This window comes from Grus americana, chromosome 28, assembly GCF_028858705.1.
Source record: "Grus americana isolate bGruAme1 chromosome 28, bGruAme1.mat, whole genome shotgun sequence".
Lineage (NCBI taxonomy): Eukaryota > Metazoa > Chordata > Aves > Gruiformes > Gruidae > Grus > Grus americana.
The window spans coordinates 3,238,446-3,258,748 of NC_072879.1; the positions used below are offsets into that span (position 1 = coordinate 3,238,446).

At 61.8% G+C, this 20,303-nt stretch overlaps 1 protein-coding gene across 1 annotated transcript in view; it reads right to left on the reverse strand.

Moving 5' to 3' along the window:
* Positions 1 to 295: 295 nt before the first annotated feature.
* The window catches only part of EFNA2 (ephrin A2), a 48,438-nt gene continuing 28,430 nt past the window's right edge, over positions 296 to 20,303 (reverse strand). Inside the window, exons 2-4 of the mRNA XM_054805390.1 lie at positions 7,256 to 7,545; positions 4,118 to 4,183; positions 296 to 2,821 (exon numbers count right to left, since the gene is read on the reverse strand). Coding sequence (XP_054661365.1) covers positions 2,700 to 2,821; positions 4,118 to 4,183; positions 7,256 to 7,545 — 478 coding nt within the window. The 3' untranslated portion in view covers positions 296 to 2,699. The remainder of the gene's footprint in view (positions 2,822 to 4,117; positions 4,184 to 7,255; positions 7,546 to 20,303) is intronic.

Below are 20,303 nucleotides of genomic sequence, written 5' to 3' on the forward strand. Positions count from 1 at the left end.
TCATTAACGCAGTAATTAAATCCTTCCCGTAATTAACACACCACCCAGCAGAGCGGTCTGGCTTCGCAGCCCCGTTGCACCGGGGGAGAGGGCTGCACGGGGAGCGGGGACAGAGCCAAGCGTTGCTGCCCCGGCGCCGGCGTTGAGTCCCCCCAGCTCACCACGGCCGGTGGTTCCCGGTGCCCGTGGGGGGGGCCGGGACCCGCGCCCCCCCTTCCCAGGGCCACGGCACGGCTCAGCCCAAAGCCCGCGGCGTCGGAAGAGAAAGTCATTTCTCAAAAGCAAGGGCCTCACACGACATTTATTTTTATTTTATTATAAAAAAATACAGAATCCAAATGGGGCGGTGATCCGGTTACCATCAGCACGACGTCGAGGACGAAAGCGGCGTTGTCTAAGGACGAAGCTAGGCGGAATGGAGACCAACACGCAGAACCAGCGCCGACGATGGGCTGCTCCCGAGGGACAGCCTGGCCACAGCAAAGCACCCCCAGCCCTCACCACCCCCTCGCCTCGGCTGCCCGCCCCTGCCTGCCCCTGCCAGCCCCGCTGCCGCAGCCGCCCTTCCACTCTCCCACAGTCGCTGTACACAATATAGATATTTATATATATAATCTATATATATATAAAACACAGACCGAAGGCCAGGTTTTGCAGTCGCCGCTCCCCCAAGAGCCGGCACCGTGACGGCGGGCAGGTGCTGCCGGCTCCTTGCCGGAGCCTGGTGGGTGCTCAGCACCCGGCTGGGTGGGTGCCCTCCCTCATTCCCTGGATAAACACAGTGCTTTCACTCGCCTTCGAGAACCACGACCTGGTCTGGACACACAGGGACGGGACAGGAGGGAATGCAATTTTTTTATTGGGTGGTTTTCTTGGTTTGGTGGTTTGGTTTTTTTTTTTTTGTATTTTTTGGATGGTCGAGATGAGCTTATTGCGAGATTTCAGCTTCCTAGTCTAAAAAATAAAAATAAAATAAAAATAAAATAAACCCTTCCATAAAATTCATTCTCAACAATACATAAAAAAAACCGCTCACAGTATAGCGCTGTATGTACAGGGATGGAGCCCCCACCGGCCCCCCCCCCCCCCGCTGCCGGAAGGGTCTGGGGTGCGCTTGGAAAAGGCGCCTGCAGAAGGGGCTTTGGCCGGGTCTGAGCCCATCGCCGTCATCCCCCGGGACCGCTGACCCCCCTGGAGTGTGGGGAGGCTCTGCGGGCCCCCCCCCAGGGTGGGACAGCCCCAGATTTAAGGCGAGGAGGGGTCGCTGCAGGGGAGGGACCCCTCCTTGGGGACCTGCCGCCCCTGGGGTCAGGGCCAACCTCGGATCAGGGGCTTGGGCGGGTTTTTCTTATTAATGCAAAGAAGGAAAGGGAAAAGATCCCCAAGCCCAGCCCGGAGCCCCGGGGACACTGGCAGCAGACGGGGGACAAAGGGGCAAGCGTGGGAGCGCCGCGATGGTCCCGCACGCGGCTGGTGGCCCCCTCGGGGGGGGGGCTTTCGCACCTTCAAGGCATCGGGGGGGGGGGGGGGCGCGGTGCAAAGCAGAAGGCTGCGGAGAAGGAAAACCTGCCCCGTGGGCGGCCGGCACGCTCCTCCTGTCCCAGCGAGATCAGCCCTGCTGAGGACGGGGACTCCAGCCCCAGCTCCAGCCAAATGCCTCAGAGCGATCCCAGCTGCCGGGCGAGCCCGGCCCGCCAGCTCCCAGCGCCCGGCGGTACTCCACATGCGTCCGGGCATCCCCAGCGTTCCCGGCACCAGCCGGGGCGCCCCATGCTGATCAGCCATCCCCAGTGCTCCTGGCAACAGCCGGGATCCCCGGTGCTCCCCTCGGGTATGTCCGGTTTGCTTTGCTGCCTGCGGAGCCGCCTCGGGTTCCCGTGGGGACAGCGGTGACATCCATGGCAGGAACGGTGGGGACAGGGTCACCCCAGTGGGTGATCAGCGGGGGCTCACGTCCGTCCGGGCCCCCTGTCCCCGCGCCTCCGCGGCACGGGCGTGGCAGGGGAAGCGCAGCGGGGCTGGCGCCGCGACGTCCTGCTGCCGGGGTGAGGGCCGGGCTGAGAAGGAGTCTGGGACAACGGAGCCGTTGGCACCATCGCTGGCGTCTGTCTCTCCCGGTGCCGCCCGCGGATCTGCCCGTGGCCGGGCGAAGGCAGGGTGCTGCAGCCACCCTGGCGAGGGGCTCTGCAGGAGGGGGCTGAGCCCGGCCCCGTGCGGGTCAGTCTGACACAGGGAAGCCCGGACTGAAACAACTTGACAAATAAAAATAAAAATATTTTTTCTTTAAAAAAAAAGAAAATAAAACCAAAAAACAAAAAAAAACCCAACGAGGACTCTATATTTGGTCTAGAAATGTAAAAAGCGACATCCGACGGGATGGGCTGGAGCCCAGTGAGCCGCAGCGCAGGGACGGGAGCCTTCAGGGTGCGCAGCCGGGATCCGTCCCGCGGGGCAGCCCTTCACCTTTCCCAGCGCAATGCCCTGGCGCAGGCGGCCGTGCGAGGATGGTGACTTCACACGGCGGCAGGATCCGGGCAAGCTTCTTGCCGGCAGCGCTGACCCTCCACGTTGGCGACCTCCCCCGGACGCCGTCCCGCTGGCGCAGGAGCCACGGCTCGAACGTGATTCGGGGCGGTCGGGATCCGTTCCCAGGCTGCTCCTTCCCCACGGAGCCGCTCCCCGGAACGTCGGCATTGGCACTACGAGGCCAGGAGCGTCCAGACGACCGGCACCACCACGAGCACGGTGTGTGGGACCCTGAGGCTGCAGCAGGAGTTGTTGCTGGTGAAAATTGGCTCTGGGGACTCGTAGAGGGAATCGTCTGCAGAAGGGGAGGAAGAGAGGGAGGCGTGAGAGGGAGGCGTGAGCCGGCAGCAGAGCCGTGCGGGACGGCCATGGTCCAGCGTGGATCCTGCTCTGGCAGAAGAGGGGTGAGACTCAGCACCCTGGGGAGGGAGGGTCTGGATGCTGCTGATGCCACAGCATCCCCCGTGGCAAAGAGCCGGGTACCAATCTGCTCCCAACCCCTGGCACTGTCTGAAGAGTAATGGGATTTTAAAAAAAATAAAGGACTCGGGGACTCCTGGCTTCCCCGAAGCAGGGACACCGGCGTGCGGTTCCGGCAGCCCCCTGCCACAGGGGTGGGCAGCACCGGGACGCTGCGGGAAGGGGGGCTGCGGGTGCCCTCCGGCGCTGGAGGGTGCTCCGGTTCCTGCCCTCTCCATGGGATTAGGCAGCGTTTCATCCTGTCCCGTCCCCTCCTAAGCTCCCCAACAGAGGGGTGCTATTGTGCCTCGGGGACCCCCCAGGAAAAGCAAAGCCTGATCCTGCCCAGGGACTCTCCGTCCCCCCCCCGGGGGATCCCTGCCTGGGGTCACCCGAGACCAGGGTCCCCCTGTGCCACGCGCTTCCAAATGAGATTTCAGGGACTCGTCCCAAGGGCTGGACCCAATCGAGGGGTGCCCAGCCTGGGACGGCCCTCGGGGACCCCCTGGGGCAAAGCGCCTCTCCCCGAGCAGCACAAAGGCAGCCCTTCCCCTCTACGGGGCATCGGCGTAATAAAATCCCGATATTATTAAAATACTAAAAAAAAATATCGGGAGAGATTTTTTTTTCCCCCCTATTATGCCCTAGTCCTGAACAAAACAGAATGATTTTTTACAGATGGTTTCATTATATTGGGTTTTATTTTAAAGCCGTGCAAATAAAAAAAAAGAAAGACATCCTTTTAAATGGTGACATTTCACAGGCACTCAGCCCTTCCCCAGGGAGAGCTGCTGCCATTTGCTAATTACACGTTAACAGGAGAAGAAAATTATTAATTTGTTTTTTTAAATGGCTGAGTTATTTGATTCTGAAAAGTAGCCACTGTGCAGAGATTTTTTTTTTTTTTTTCCTATCTGAAACTCAGCAGCCAACGTCCACCACGCCAGCGACGCACCCGCCGCGATCCAGGCGCTGCCGGGATGGCTCCGGCAGGGCTGCGGGCACTGTCCCCATCGGGGTGCCACGCGAGTCTCCCTCCATGGTCCCCACTCGCCCGGGACCACCGGCCCCCCCAGAGCATCACCCTCGCCCCGTGGCCCCCCGGGGCTCCCCCCAGCCCCAGCTCACTTACTTGTTGGCCGAACATAAACCTTCAGCTTCAGGCAGGGCCTGTCCACCATGTTGGGGGGGGAGGCGGCTGCAGAGAAGCAAAGGGGAGAAAAGGGGGTGGGTTAGGGGGGGCAGTGGCTCGGCCCTCACCGTGGGGATGGAGCAGAGCCCGGCGCAGGGCGGGGACCCACCTCGGGGTCCCCCCAGGGTCCCACGTATGCCATGACCCCTTGCGGCATCGCCGAGATGCCCAGGGCGCGGCGGGGAGATGGGCGGCCGCATCCAGCCCCGCTGCACAGGACTGGTGATGGCGGGGGGGGGTCTGAGCCGGGAGGGGTCCAAGTCCCTGCATGGGGTTTTCCAGCTCATGGCGTCACCAAACCTTAAAAGCTGCCACGGAGGCCGCCCTGCCTCCGGCAGCAAACCCTGCGTGCCGAGCTGCGCGCCGAGCCCCGTGTCACGCCTGTCACACCTGTCACGGCAGCGGGGGATGTCCCGTAGGGCCGAGCCGGGTCCGTGTCCCCTCCCGGGGTCACCTCAACTAATTGTGGAAGCAGACTGAAACGCGGCTCCTAAGGCTGCTCCGCCGCAGAGGATCCCCGGGGGTCACCGGGGGTCCCAGCACCCGCCTGCTCTGGGGAGAGCCCCCTGTCCCGAGCTGGGGGGGGTGCCCACATCCTGCGGGGAGCCCAGAGGAAACGGGGGGGCGGTGAGTGAGCTGCCCCGCAGCAGCCCCAGCACACCAGAGCCCTCACCCCCCCACAATCCCCCCCCTCAAATTTCTAGTGGGAGGGTGGGCTGGGGGCAGCAGCCCCGTCCCAGGGAGCCCCGTAACGGGTCCCTGGTGGTCCCAGCACAGCTGGAGCTTCCCTGTGGGGACAGGGGACAAGGGCTCGCGTGGCTTTTGTCCCCTCACCTGTGTTGCAGAGGGCTGTGCGGCTCTCCCTGAACAGGCAAAATGAGGATAAAGGCACAGAATAAAAATAATACTCATTGGGAGAGAGAAAGGGAGTAATTGCAATAATTATCTTGGTGAAAGTCCCCTCTCAATATGAGAAAATGTGATTTTTATATATATGTTTTTAAAGGAATTTAATTTTCTTTTTTTTTTTTTTTTTTTTGAATTAAAGCAGGGAAGAGAGCATTATTCGCAATAAAGTTTAATTTCCGATAGAAGAAGGAATTGGCAGAGCCAGGAGCAAGGGGCCAGCCCTGCCCGGGCACACGCAGTCCCCTCCGGCCGCACCGGGCCACCACCGCCCCCCCACCTCTGGCACTTAGGGAGGGACACGGGGGGGCCCTGGGATGGGTGGTGACACGGGGGGCCACTCCCCGCTGCTCCACAGGACCCATTGGATTTATTTTTACCAAAGAAAACCATGGGGCAGCTGCTGAGGGTGTCCCCCCCCAATCTCCACTGGCCCCTTCTGCACCCCAGAGCCACGCACCCACCGTGCACCCCAGCACCCACCCGTGACGGGGATCCCTCGACGGCTGCATCCTGCCCCTGCACCGGGGTCAGAATCTCGCCCACGCCACCGGCGCTCCCGCGGGAACGCTGCAGCCCCGGCACCGCTGGGCACGGCCATTTTGGGGAGACGGCCGGGGATGCTGCAGAGCCTCTGTCATTTTTTAAATTTTTTTTTTTTTTCACCTTTTTCTTTCCCTCCCCGGCTCCGCACCCCACGCGGGGAAGCAGGAGGCGACGCCAGCTGTGCCCGCCACCCGCCGCGCCGTACCGCGGGCATCCCGCTGCGGCTCCGTCCGCCGGCTCCATCCCCGGCTCCATCCCCGGGGCCAGCCCGTGCCCTTGACCCCGCATGGGGAGCACGAGCGCGTCCCCGTGCCTGCGAGGTTAATGGCATTCCAATTTGCGAGCTCGAGGAGGAGGTAATTTCTTTTCTTTCATGTCTGCTAAATACGGTTCCTCAAAGAGGCATAATTTCTAATGTTCCGCATGACATGAATTCTAACCGGTTTAGCAATGATCAGCTTCACCATTTACTTCTGTGTAATCTCTCCCTAACGACATTAAAAATAAAAAAAAAAAAAATAAAAAAAATAAAACGGGGTGGGGGGGGGAAAAGAGAGAGTTGTAGATGCAGTTATTTCGCGAGTGACATTTTACAGGGGGAGAGGGAGAGGGGGGAAAAAATGGTAATTTAATATAGATAAAAGGAACAAATTAAGTGGGCTGAAAACAGATGCTTTAGGAAAAAGGGGGAGAAATAATAAGGAAGATAAGCGTGCCGGCTGGCTCCTGCGTGAGAAGAGAGGCGTCCCTGTCTCCCTGTGACACCGTCGAGTGCTTGGGGGTCATGGTTTCTCATTTTATTTTATTTTTTTTTTTACCCATTATCGATTGCCAGACTCCCAGCGCCCGATCCGAGCCCCATTAGCTTATTTTTCCATGGCTCCAGCAGGCTCCCGAAGAAGCCAGCCCGGCTCCTCTCCCGCTCCTCTGCCCCGGCCCCCGCGCCCAGCCGCTCCGCAGATGGAAATTCAGGAAGGGGCCCGACCCACCCATCCCTGAGGGACCACGTCCTGCAACCAGTGCCCGGGCGCCCGCAGGAAAGTTTTCCCCGGAGTGGGTCGGGCAGCTTGGGCTTCACGTGTTGGGTGAGAAAGGGGAGCGCAGCCCCGGGAGAGCACGGGAATGCATGAGGGAACGCGCGGGAGTGTGCAGGATGGCACGGGAGAAGTGTGCAGGATGGCACGGGAGGAGTGTGCAGGATGGCACAGGAGTGTGCAGGATGGCACGGGAGCAGACAGGGCCACTGCTTGGGGCTGTGCCACCGCTTCGGTGCAGCACCTTTACCAGTGCCTGGTGGTGGTCCCACGGGGATGAGACCAGTGTCCCCATCATCCCACAGTCCCTGCAAAGTCCCGGTCACTCTCGTGACCACCCACGGCTGTGACTCAGCCCTGGCTTTCGACACCAAGCGTGCGCTGGCTGGGATCTCCACCTTGAGCCGGAGACACCGGTGCCGCCAGCACGAGGGCACGGCCGAGTTTGGGGACTTTGCAGTATTTTGGGTCACCGATGCAAACCGAGCCTCAGCTCAGCATCCGGGTCCGGTGCGCAGCACGAGGCGACGCCGGGGACGCCCAGACCCCCGCGTATCCGCACCCCACCGTCCCCACGGCGGCCCCTACTCACAGATGTAATAGTACTCGTGGCCGGGTCTGAACTCGAAGCCCAGCGAGAAGGGGGTGAAGAGCTGGAACTTCTCCGAGAACTTGAGGGGCCCGTTGGGGGAGTCGGGCCGGTTGCACTCCCAGCGCTTGAAGCCTCTCTGCCGGTAGTCGCAGGACGCGTGCCCCTCGTAGTTGACCATGTAGAGGATGTAACGCTCCATCCGCTCGGGCAGCGGCTCCTCGTAGTGCGGGCAGTAGATGTCCAGGTAGTCGTTGATGCTCACCTCCACCGTATAGTCCCCGCGGTGAAACCTGTGGGAGAAGCCGGCGTCAGTGGGACCACGTTTCACCGTATCCCGCCAGCAACCCCGGGCACACCGAAACCTTGGTTTGACTGTGACCCGGGGCCTGATCCAGCCCAGCTCAGCCTCGCACCGCTCTCCTCTCCCCATCGCCCCCCCTGCAGGCACCCCAACCCCCTGCACGCCCCAACGCCCCCCTGAACCTACAAGATTAACCCAGAGCCTCTTTGTTTTACACCCGATAAACCGGCACCATTTGGTAGCAATTCACAAAAAAAATCATTATTCACGGCGATACCGTCGAAGCATTGGCATCGCTGCAGCTGTGCGCTGCAATCCCAGTGTAATTTGCGTTTCTGGCACTGATTATCTGAGAGATTAAGGGATTAGCGGCGTTGGAGAACGCCGTGGCGCACGCCGGCAGCTCCCGCCGGCAGCCGCTCCCCCCCGGCTCCTTGGGGCGACTCCTGCGACCCCCCCCATCCCCAAACTGCCCCCCATGGTGGGACATTGCAGACCCCTGGCACTCCTGGCGCTACCAGCACCGCAGCCGATGAAGCTCGCCGGCCAAACTCCCCAGGAGCCGACCTAGCAGCTCGGCTTTTTTGCCTCCCCCCATGTCAAGCGCGTTTTCTTTGCTAATTAATTTGAGGCTCCTGCGGCACGGCCAGCAGAAAGCCCCCCCTGTCCCGGGAGGACCAGGGCTGGGGGACACCCCGCGGCTCCGGAGCCAGCGCTCCCAGGCCCTGCAAACATCCCTGCGGCTCGACCCCCGGAGTGGTCAGTGGCTGGAGGGGTCAGGGCGACCCTGCGCGGGATGGGGACGGTGGCCACGGCCCCCCCCAGCCACCCCGAAGCAGCGTCTCGGGGCTCCCTAACACCCCCCGCGCCCGCCTGAGTCTCTGGCAGCTGCGAACAGGGCTGAGGCTGGCTCAAACTCATCACACGGGACGCCCCAAGCACGCATCCCCACATCCCCGCATCCCCAGGGCGGCCGAACGCCGGCGGGGCAGGTGGGGACAGCAGCAAAGCACGGTGACCCGAAAGGCACCCAGCACCCAAAAAGGGAAGGGGGGGACCGAAGACAGGAGGCGGGCGGGAGGGGAGCACACTGGTCCTCCAGCCTCGCCGGAGCAGCTGAGCATCGTTGTCCAGCCCCCATCCAGCTCATTACCTGCTTCATAAGCACTCTGATCACACAGGGAAATACGCTAATTAAGGAGCAGGGTTTTTCTCTCTCTCCTTCTCTCTCCTTTCCCGAGTCAGTTGTGCCAACCCTGCCCCTGGCAAGGTAACATTTTAAAATGTAAAATTAATACAAAGGGCCGGGATTTACTGGGAAACAATTTTCAAAGGCATACAAAACAATAAAAAAAAATTAACACCCCCCCCACTCTTCTGCCTTTTATTTGAAAAAATTATTTATTTTAATGATTGTTATTAAAGCCCAAGCAAAGGCGATTGTAACAGGAAGGCCCGAGCTTATCAGGGGAATAATAATAATAATAATAGTATTTTTTGGAAATAAAAAAATTTAAAAAAATCAACTAACTCCAAGGGCCTTCTCCAGACTGACAAATTGCTGAATTAAAGCTGATTAGCTGTGATAAATGGCACAGACGGAGACGGGCACTGGCGCGGGCTGCGGGGAGGGGTCACCCTGTGCTGAGGTGGGCGGCAGGTGCTGGGGAGCCACGGGGACCCCTGGCACGGCACCCCAGCCCACAGCGGGTCCTGGGCATCCCCCAGCCCCGGCGAGCAGGAGAGAGACCCCCCCCGCGCCCACCCGGCACCCCCGTCCGATGCCCCTTGGCATCCCCGTCCCCACCATCCGTGAGCCCACTCAGCCCAGCACTATCAGGGTCACGAGGCACGAAGTTGGGTTGAAAGATAAGAACAGGTTTTGGGGGGATGCACATGGGGCAGGGGTCTCCGGAGGTCCTTGCAGCCCTCCCCCCCCACCCCGGCCGGCCGCCCCCCAGCAGGGCTGGCCAAGGGACGGTGGCACCCGCCACACCGATGCCCTGTCCCCTTCCCCATCCCTGGAGACCCCTCGCCGGGGCCGGGAGCGGCAGATGGTGCCCAGGCGGCTCTGAACGGATGAGCCGGGGTCGGGGATGGCGCGAGGCGTTACCTGGCCCCGGGGGACTCTGAGCCGGAGTCCAGGACAGGGCTGGACCGGGCATCCCTGCCGTCGCACAGACTGACCCCAGCGGGACGAGACGGGCAGGGGACGTCCCTGCCTGCCATCGTGAGACGCCCTCACCGCAGCCTGGACCCTCCCGCGTCCCCTCGAGCACCGGGGAGGGCACCGGGGCTGCCCAGACCCCACGTCTGGGGAGCGGGCAGGGGCCAGGCGCTGCCACCCCCGGGGCCGCGCTTCCCCAGGCACCGGGTGACTTTGTCTCGGCTCTGTCCCGGCTTTTCGTTGCCGACGAATCTTTATTTATGTCTCCGTTTCCCCTTGCTGATTCACCCCCTCCTATAAATATTACATTTCTGCCTGATCAAATATTCCCTCCCGGCAGCTCTGCCGAACACCGCGACGCGTGCGACCCAGGGGCCCAAAGCAGCCTCTCAGCGGGAGCGTGGCCATGCCGCGGCACCGGGCACCACTGCCTCAGCGCACTGGGCAAAGCCCAGCGCAGGCGGCTCCATTGAGGAGGGAAGGGGCTTATTTGGAGGTGCCGCCGCCTCATCCCGGCCAACTTCGGCTTTACATCCCTCCACCACCATTCTGGTAACCGCACCGACAGCCCAGATCTGGTGGTTAGCGGGATGGGGTGCTCCGGCTCTCACACCCAGCCCCCATCCCGCCGGTGGTAACCGCTTGTAACCAGCTCCGGCGGAGCGGCCGGCACTGTGGTGCTGCCAGGACCCTGGCACCAGAGCAGCAGGGATGGAACCAGCACGCACCACCCCGAAAGCCACCCCCCCCCAAAGCAGCAGCGCCTATCTGAGCACCGGCCGGAGGCACAGGGCACACCTCGGCACAGAGCGGCCAAGCGAGCGGGGAGAGGTGCCGGCGCTCGGACACGCTCAGATAACTGAATTTGCTCACAGAGGCGCGTGGCGGAGGCTCACACCGAGCCAGCCCCGCGCGCACGCATGGAGCCGTCTGTTAATTTGTTATCGTTTAAGTCATTCAGTTCACAAAATGTCAACAGCATTTTAAAAACCCGCCACCTGGAAAGCGCGCTGTCGCCCCGTGTAATACCCGCAGCAGGGCTGCCAGGCCGCGCTAATTAAAATGAGTGGGATTTGAACTGTCTAAACGAGGCACATCGCTAATTCGTCTGCTTCAAAATAGAAAAAATAAAATACGCCTTTCAGGCGGGCAGGGAAGGGCGAGCGGCCGGGGCTGAGCCGGGTGCCAGTGCCCCTCTCCCGCTCCCCGTTTCAGCGCGTTCCCGGCGAGCGGCGGCACGCTGGCAGGAGCCGCAGCTTTGCAAACCGCGGCCGGGCGCTGCAGCAGGCGCCAGGGCAGAGCCCCGTGCCTGGCACATCCCGCTCCGGTGCGGCACACACTGCTCCGTGCCCAGCCTGGCGCACCTTTGCTCCACGCAGGGTGTGCGCCGCTTGGGCCGGTGCGTGCTTGGAGTGCCCGTGCCCGCAGACCTGCGCCCGTGGCTCGGGGTCTCCCCTTCCCTACGGGTGCCGGCACAGGGCGAGCAGGACGAGGAGCCCTGTCCCCACCTCCGCTGAGCCCTGGCGTCCCCCAGACCCGGGGACACGAGGACAGGGCCAATCCCCGCAAGGGTCCACAGGGAATCGCGGGAAGCGAGAGGAGAGACGGCACTTTGGCACGCCAACATACGCCAATTCACGTTTTCAAGCCAAAGGAAAAGCTCAGCTTTGAGCAAATCCAGGTTCCTGTTACTCCGACTGGAGACGCGCAGCCCGAGCCCTTCTTGGCACAGGGACCCCGCGTCCCCCCGCCGCAGAGTCGGGCAGGTCCCCCCCGCTGCAGTGCCGGTCCCGGTGGCAGTCAGTGATTCTCCACCCAGCACCCATGGGGTAATTACCGTCTGCTCAGCAGCTCGCGATGAAACGCTCAGGAAAACAGAAACCGTGGCTGTGCTCCGGAGGACGTGCCGGCGGCAGGGCTGCGCCCCGGGGCTCACCGCAGCACATCAGGGGCCCGTCGGGGACCAACAGCGGCATTCTGCACACTGCGCCTCTGCAAGCTGCACATGTCCGGCACAGAGCGGCCGCTCGCCACGGTACAGCTTTGCCGGGAGGGGGGGCTGGGGGCTTCCCCTGCTCCCCCGCCAGCCTCCAACGCTGGATTGCTCAGTGAGGGGGGGTGGTTTTGCCGGTGGGGGTGGGAGCCCACCCCATGTGCGGGGCTGGCAGCAGCTTCGGCTGCCGTGTCTTCATGCCCTGCAATGCGCAGGAAAATAAAAGAGGAGGGTGCTGGACCGCACAGGGCTGGTGGGGTGCCTGGGGGTCACCATGGTATTGGGCGCAGGGCAGCCCCCGCCCCTCCAGGACAGACGCCAGGTGGGTGCCGCAACCAGGGTGATGCACGCCATGGGCCACAGCCGATGCCATCATCGGGGCCGATTCCATCGCTGGGGTCGATGCCACATGCCGGGGCCGATGCCATGGCCCACCACGGCTGCCGGGGCCGCACAGGCGGGCACGGAGCTCGCCCACCGCCAAAGGGGTTAACGCGGGAGCTTTGTTTTTCCCTGACAGAGACGGATGGAGCAGCGTCCCTGCTCACCCCGGCGGGATGTTACACTTGACAATTGACTACTCGCAGCTTTCAGCTCTGTCAGCTGCTATTAAGGCTGGGATCCCGGCTAATTGGGTGCTTCATTAGGGGCATTCGTTACTGTTAGCGCTGCCTGACAGCAGGGTCTGCTCCGCCGGCAGGGCAGGGGACAGGCAGGCTGCTCGGTGGGGTCGCACGCCCCATGGCCCCTCCGCTGCCCCCCATGCGCGGGGGCTCTGGCAGCGGTGCGGAGGAAACCCCCCCGCGATGGCCACGGCTCCCGCCGGACAGCAGCACCGCAGAGCCAGGGGCGGCTGTGCCACGCTCCCACCCCCAGCACCGGCAGCCGCCCCACTCTCCCCTGGCTCCATCTTGGTTTGCGTTTAATTGATAACTTTCCCAGCGCCGTCACGTGCCTGACCCTTTGCATGACAAGAGCAGGAATCCATTGGAGTGAAATTGCCTGGAATAAAATATCAGAGCTTGTGAAGCTGCTCCGCCGCCCTCCCCTCCTCCCACACCGCGGCAGCACCCAAACCCTGCCCGTGCCCCCGTGCTGCACCCGGCAGGGCGGCATCTCCGTGCTGGGAGCCCATTGGCTTCCAAAGTTTTCAGCTCTCGGATGTTCACCGTGGAGGATAAACCCTTCTGACAGCCTGTCCTGCAAACCCGGGCGCCGGCGGCATCCTCAGCCTGAGACCCCCGGTTGCCGCGGGGCAGAGCCAGCCGGGAGAGCAAACCCTGCCTGCGCCCAGACCCCTGCAGCTCTCCCGGCCCCGGGTCTGGCTGTTGTGAGACCCCGGTCACCCCCACCACGGCCAGTGCCTCAGTTTCCCCTCCGGGTAGCAGCAGCCTCCCCTCAAAACTCCCCAACAAGGGCAGCGACCCGGTGCAGGAACAAAGCGTGTTTGTCTCTCGGTCTCGCTACACCCTGCAAGACCAGCCAGTGTCCCAAGGGTTAAATAATTCAGATTTTTCTTTCCTGAACAGCTTGAAAAGAGATATGATTGCGCTCGCCGAAATACGTGTGTGTGGGGAGGAGGTATTATGGATGGAAAAGAGCTATTTAAGCTGAAGAACAGTGTTGGCACATAAACAAATGGGTATAAAATGGCCATGAATAAATTGAGGTTGGAAATTAGGAGGTTTGTAACCGTCGGAGGAGCGAGGGGCTGGAAGGGGCTTGTGGTGGCAGGGGCAGGAGGCGAGGAGGGGGTTTGGGGCAAGGTGCTGCTGGCGCAGGGGTCTCGGGCACAGGGGTCCCCCACCTCCAAGGGCACCCGTCCTTGTGGGGCCAGGCACCGAGATACTTAAAATCTCCCTTACGCTTTCATCTCCTGAAATCTCCTTCATTCAAATAGTCACAGCGTGATCAGGAGTAATAAGCCTATTACCGAGCAAAATAAAACACAGCAGCCCCCCCTCCCCGCCCAAACCAGCCCCCAACCTCGCCTGCCGCCCTCTCGCTGTATTTTAAACACAACCTGATAAAAATTCAGCTGCGGAGCGGCCAACGCCAGTCCCCCGCCAGCCTCCGGCGCGGTGTCGTGCCCCCCCCACCTCGGGAAATAGGCACAAAGCGGCTCCTTGGCGCTGGGGGGGGGGGGGTGGCAGGGAATGGCCCCCGCGGGAGGAGACGTCCGCCCGACTCCTTTCAGTGGCGTTACGGCTCTTTTCTCCATTAATCCTGTTGCTCGGCTGGCTCCTGGCATGTCGGTAGCCAGCGATGGACTTCACGCCGGGAACGTTTCAGCTGGTTTTCCCATCTGTTTCTCTTTCTCCTTGGACAGCCGGCGCCAAGCACCGTCCCGCGCGGGATGCCGAAGGCAGCACTGGGCACGAGCGGCAGGAGCTGGATGGGGCCGTTAGGGGATTTTGGCCACGTGTTGGTCACAGCGTCCCAGAGGCAGACTCCATCTCCCTGCTCGAGAGCAGTCGCAGCGCTCCGGGCAAAAGAGGCAAAAAAGCCGCTGGTGGGGCTGGGGGGGGATGGAGCTGGACGCGCCCGGACGCCTGGCTCCATCCAGCGTTGGTCCGGCAGGGTCGGGCATCCCCCTGCCCTGTCCCACCACCCCACCAGTGCCGAGGTTTATTTTAACTGTGTTGGTAAAATGTTTCGTGCAGCCGGAGAGTGAGCACAGCCACCCCGGCAGCGGCACCAGCACGCTTTGCCTCTCAAACCTGCGCCGGGCTGTGCCAGAGGATCCCAGCATCCCAACCCGGCCGAGCCCCGGCACTTGCAGGAATGAGATGATGCTCGGGGTTACGGCAGGAGCCACCCCGTCCTCGGCCTCGTCTCTCCCAGCCCCACAGAACGGAGGCGGCGATGAGCCCCAGTCCCGGTGGGGCCGTAGAGCACCGCGCGCGCTCCAGCAGCGTCCCCAGCGCCACCGCGGCGGGGCAGAGCGGGGAAGCGCGTCTCGGGCTGCGGCTCACCGTACGCCTGTAATGCGGTCCTGAGGGACCCGCCGTACACACGCCACCTAAATTATTTAATTTCTCCAAACTGCTGCACCTTTATAAATCATTAAAAGCTCCTTTTGATCTGTGTTAATGAGGTTTCCTGAGTGCGGTGGTTGGAAACGCACTTTGGCGCCAGATAGCGAATCAGCTAATTAAAAAAATAAAGAAGGAGCGAGCAGGAGCGCGGCGGGGCGGGAGAAGGGACGGGCACCGGCACGGGGCGGTGGGTGCCAGGGCTCCTGGCACGAAGGGCTCCCCAGCCCCAGCCGGGCGGTGATGGGGGGCAGGGGGTGCTTTAGGGATGCCCATTATATTTTTCCCTTTTTCTTTTCGCCAGGGACAGGCGAGTCGGCGCTCAGCTCTCGCCGCCCGGCCCCACCTTGCCACGTGCCCCAACGGCCGAGCAGCCAGCCCGGCAGAGTAGTAAAGGCGTCGCCAAGCGAAAATCGGCAGGAACAAACCGAAAGGCAGGGGTGGTGGCAGAGGGATTATATTCATTTTTGAGTTTCCCAAGTGTTCGAGCCCCGTGCTCGGTGGCTGCTGCTGTGCCAGGTCAGCCAGGCTGCGGGTGACACCCCATGGGCTGCAGCACCCATCACCCGCTGCTCCCCCTTTTTTATCCTTAGCAATAAACCTCAAGCACATCCAGGAGCTTCCCAGCCAAGGTCTGGTCCCAGGAGCAGCCACGTCACCTGGAAATGCCGGTGCTGGCAAAACACGGCCAGGGCAGGGGTTGTTGGTCCTCCTGATCGCTGCTGCGGGGTGTGCAGGAGCTCCCTGACCCCCCAGGGTCGGGCAGGCGTGAAGAGAGGGACGCGGGGACTGTTTCGGTTGCGGGTGCCATCCCGGCACATGCTGCACCAGCCCGGAGGCTGAGAGCCCGGGGTCGTCCCTTTGCTTTGGCGATGAGCCACCAACTCGGACAGTGCTCCGGGGGAAAATGGGCCCCTCTCTTTGGGGAGCGGTGGGATGGGATGAGCCCCCCGGGGCCGCCAGTGAGAGCCAGGGCCGTGCAGAGCCGTGACCGGCAGGAGCTGACGGGTCAGGCAGCGAGATACCGGCGGAGCGGGTGTCAGCGTCACTTCGCCAGCCCTGACAGCTTTAATATCAATGTTTATCTCAACTACAAAACTCCAAGCCCAGCTACATATTCAGCAGCTCGATTACAGTTATCTGGAGTGACGGCGACGGCTCCCACGGATGGGAGGTTAGTTTGGGCTTAATGCCGTTTGACAGCCCCGGCGCAGCCATGGCCAGCAGCCGCGTGGCACGGATGGGGACTGGGACGGGGATGGGGATGGGGACCAAGACGGGCAGCACCGCCTATCCCCATCACCTGAAACAGAGAGACCAAACTCGAGCCTAGAGCTGCCGGGCCGGCAGCAGGACGTGCAACCAGCCGAGCGCGGTGTGAGCGCCCCGGGCGCCCCGCAGCCCACCGAGCCCCTTGGTGCCCGTTCTCCCTGGCAGCAGCTGGCACAGGGCAGCACACGCGTCCTGCCCGACCCTGCCTGCCCCGACACGCCCCCGCGGCCTCTCTCCACACGCGCTCGCCTCCTTAGTCACCGGGGTCCGGCCCGGCATGCCCCGACTCAGCTTCGGCATCAGCCTCCATGAGTCACCCCCAGCCACGTCCCGTGCAGCCCACGGGGACATCGCGTTCTGTCATCAGCAAATTGTTAATGGATTCATCATTAGTGTGTTTTTCCACCCAGCATCCGAAGGATGCACAACCTGCAGGGGAAGACCCTGAGAACCAGGTGGCTCTGTTATTTTTTTCATTTTCCTTAAAACCCTGGCAAACCACGGGCTGTGAGCCTCTGCACCGGCCGCCGGTCTGCAGGACCGAGCGGCGGTTTCACCGAGCGGCGGTTTCACGGCACAGGCGGTTCCCCGGCGGGCACCGTGCCCGTGGCACAGGGCCAGCTCTGCTGCAAACCCCAAACTTGCTCCTTCTAAAACCTGCTTTTTTCCAACTTTTTGGGAACGCCGCAAAGGCCACTGGCTCGCCCACACTGGCACCACGCTGTTATGGCAAGCCAGAGCACGTCGCAGGAGGACGAGCCAGCACATGCAGCCTCCCGGCAGACTGGGGAAGGCAGGGCTTTGTGGGTAATGTATGCAAATTCCTATGCAGAACCGCCACTCGCCGACCAGCGAGCGCTTTCCCCAGCCCCGGCACCCCTTGAGCCGGTGCAGGCTGGCACCAGTGATGCCGTCGGTTGAGGACCAGTGTTGGCCCAGCCGGGACTGGGGAGCAGCAGCCCCAGCGGCTGGCTCAGGCTCACTCCGTCATTTATGGATATTTCCCTCCTTTTAATGTAAATGACAAAGAAACCCACAGCGGCGACAGACGCGGGAGAACCGAGGTAACCTCGTCCCGAATCGGCCACGTTCCCACAGGAGACAAACAGCTCCCGTTACCTGGGGCAACGGCAGGGAAATTATGGCTGGCATCTAAATTGCCATCATTATGCACCAGAGCCAACACTCCCCATTTACACTTTATTGTCATCTTTTGCTTTAGGGAGATGCTGAGATATTACAGGACCGGGTGACAGAGTGGGATGAGATGGGATGCACGATGAGATAGACACAGAGATAAATGGGTACACCCGGAGCTATTATTTCAGCCTGTTTGCAGATCTAGAAAAAGAGCAGCAATCCTCACTCCCCCGGGCTAAGGGGAGGCTTTATAACAGAGAAGAAAACAAAATTTGTTTAAATGCAAGCACCAGCCTGCCAAACCAGCAGCGCTCGGCGGCAAAGCGCCGGCACCACGTCCCGCTGCCGCTCCCTGGATGCATGGCACGTCGGAGAGCTTTCCCACCAAACCAGTGCCGAAAACACGGCCGAGGCAGCCCCGGCCCCCGCTCCCACTGTGGCGAGCGGTCTTACGGCAGAGCCTACCCGGTGCCAGCTGTGTCCCATTGTCGCTCGGCGAGGCAGCACTCGGCCACTCTCCCTTCTCGAATACTCTCCAGACGACACGCTTATCTTACAAGATGTGTCCTCAACCGTACCGATTAATTTGGAGGCAGAATCACGCCGGCCGACTCTGGGCATACCGGGCAAGCGACAGGGATCTGGATGGAATAACTCTTCTCACGCGTTTTCGTGTACGAGCTGCTGCTCGCTGGCGCCAGCTGGGGCTGGTACCCCACCGCGGGGCTGGGACCCCATCTGCAGGGCCGCCCCCAAGGGTACTCACGGCCTCCCCCCCAAAACAAAACTGCTCTTGATACTTGAAAGACCTTGGTTTTTTTTCCTCCGCCTCCCCTCACTTTTTGCAAAGTTGCTTAAAGAAATGGAAGAGCCAGTGGGAAAAGCCAAATTTCAGCATCGTTCCTCCTGCACTGCATGGGAGAGCTGCTAGAAAAAGTGGAGGGGGAAGAAACTTGGTCTTTCAAGTATTTTCAAGGGAAAAAAAAAAGGAAAAAGCAAAGGAGTTCAAAAAATGAGAAGCTTTTCAGGAAAGACCCAGGGCTGTTTCGCCTCCCTGGCCCCGTGCCAGGCTCCAGGCTGCATTTCGCCGTGTGCAGGGATGGGAACCTGCCATGGATTTTGTTTTCTGCCTCCCGAGATCCCTTCCCACCCGAACACCTCGTTACAAGGGAAGCCGGAGTTCGGGATCAAATCTGACCAGCCAAGGCAGAGCTTTTCACACAAGCGCTGATGAGATGGGAGCTGGCTGCTCCGTGACGACCAAGTACAGCATGAACGAGCCGGGTGGACAGATCCTGCCCGCTGCTCCTGTGATGCAGGCACGGACCAGCCAGGTTTTCCTTGGGTTCACAAGGTTATACTCACTTTCCCAGAAAAAAACGCAAGCACCCATCGGAAATACGTATTTTTGGCACAGGAATACTTGCAGCAGCAGCCCCTTTCTTGGGGTGCTCTACCCTCGCCCCCCCAACCAACGCTCCCTGGAACCACACCAGCTGCTGCACTTCACACCACTCACCCCTCATTAGCATGGATGCTCGTTAGCCCAGCACTGAGACTAATCAATACTGCCATTAACAGACTATCCTGAATTAATGCATTTTAACCTGGCAGGCCTTAGGATATCGGTCATTTTTCCACTTAACCTGGCAGGAGGAGTTTTTTCCTTTGCCGGTGCCTGGTGAGCATGGCAGCGGCTTGGGGAGGGACATGGGGACAGTTTATCCCAGCCAGACCTGTGTCATCCCCCCCACCCCGCAAGATGCTGCCGAATGGGAGCAGGACCCCTGCCCAGGAGCCCCGGAGGGGACGGCTGCATGGGAGGGCTGGAGGGCCACCGTGCTGGGAGCCCTTCTTCCCCGGGGCCATGGCCGAAGGCAGCACTCAGCTGCCAGGCCTTCGCTTCGCCGCCAGCTTTCGGTCAGCCCGCGGTCGCCGGATGCTCCTGAACCTCAGGGAGCATCATCAGCGCAAGGGAAGGGCAGCCTCTGCCCCACGGGCTTGGGACCCCCGAGAGGGGCTCTGTGCGCTCCGCCGCAGCACGGGGACCCCCGGGTCCTCGACCGTCCGGTGCCGCTGCATCTCCCAGCCCGCCCAGGCCGGCCCATCACCGTGGCCTCAGGTCCCAGGCCGCTGCGCCCCCCCCCCGGCCCCGGGGCAGTAGAGGCCAAGCTGTTTTCCCCCAGGCACCCCAGAGCCACCCTCCCCTGCTGCTCCCGCCTGCCTCGCAGCGCCTCTGGCTAAACAGAGATCAGAAATGTTAGATCTTTCTTAACATCTCCTGCCAGCACTGTCAGTGGCCCTCTCCAGAGTACCAGGGCCCTCTGTTATGTAAACACAGCACATTCTCTGTCAAAGATTAAAAAAAAAAAAAGCTCATTTGCACATAAAAGCAGCCTCTGCACTAGTTACGGGCACTGTGGCATGTAAGAAAGACTGTAGGTTAAACTCAATAATAAAGTGAGGCGGCGCAGCGGTCCCCGCTCCAGTTCCCTGTCCCACAGCCCAGCCATGACCGCTCCCGGCCGGACTCTGTGGCCACTGAGCGGTGCCGGCCACGAGCCCACGGGATGGGACTGGCGAGGCACAGAAACCCCGCGGGGCGGGATGTGGGTGAATGGCCCCGATGCCCCTCGCTGCACCGTGCCCAGACACCCTGGGACCCCCACCCTGACCTCCCTGCCCTGACGCTCCTCTGTGGCCCCTCACACCAGCCGCTCGCCTGCGGCACCCCCAGACTCCGCCGGATCCACAGCCCAGCACCGTCTCCATCTTCTCTGCTTGGCATCCTGGCCAGCCCGGGGCACGCTGCCCCGCATCCCTTCCTGCCTGCTTTTGGGAGCTCCACGAGTGCTGGCACGGCTGCAGCTGCGAGCGAGTCTGACTGCTGCCCTCACGCCCCGGCACGGCTCAACCAGCGGCACCACCGAGCATCGCCGCGGGAGCAACTCCTGGCTAACGAGGCGCAAGGAGCCGCTCGCCTCTTTAATTGGGAACGCGACGACATGTCTTGCTGCCAGCCCTCGGTGCAGAGGTGAAGCGGTGCCTGCTCTGCTCCTCTCCAGCGGGACGGCACCGGGGGGGGGTTTGCGGCCGCCCCTCGCCCTCCCCGGGGAGCGCCTGCGCCCACCCGGCTCCAG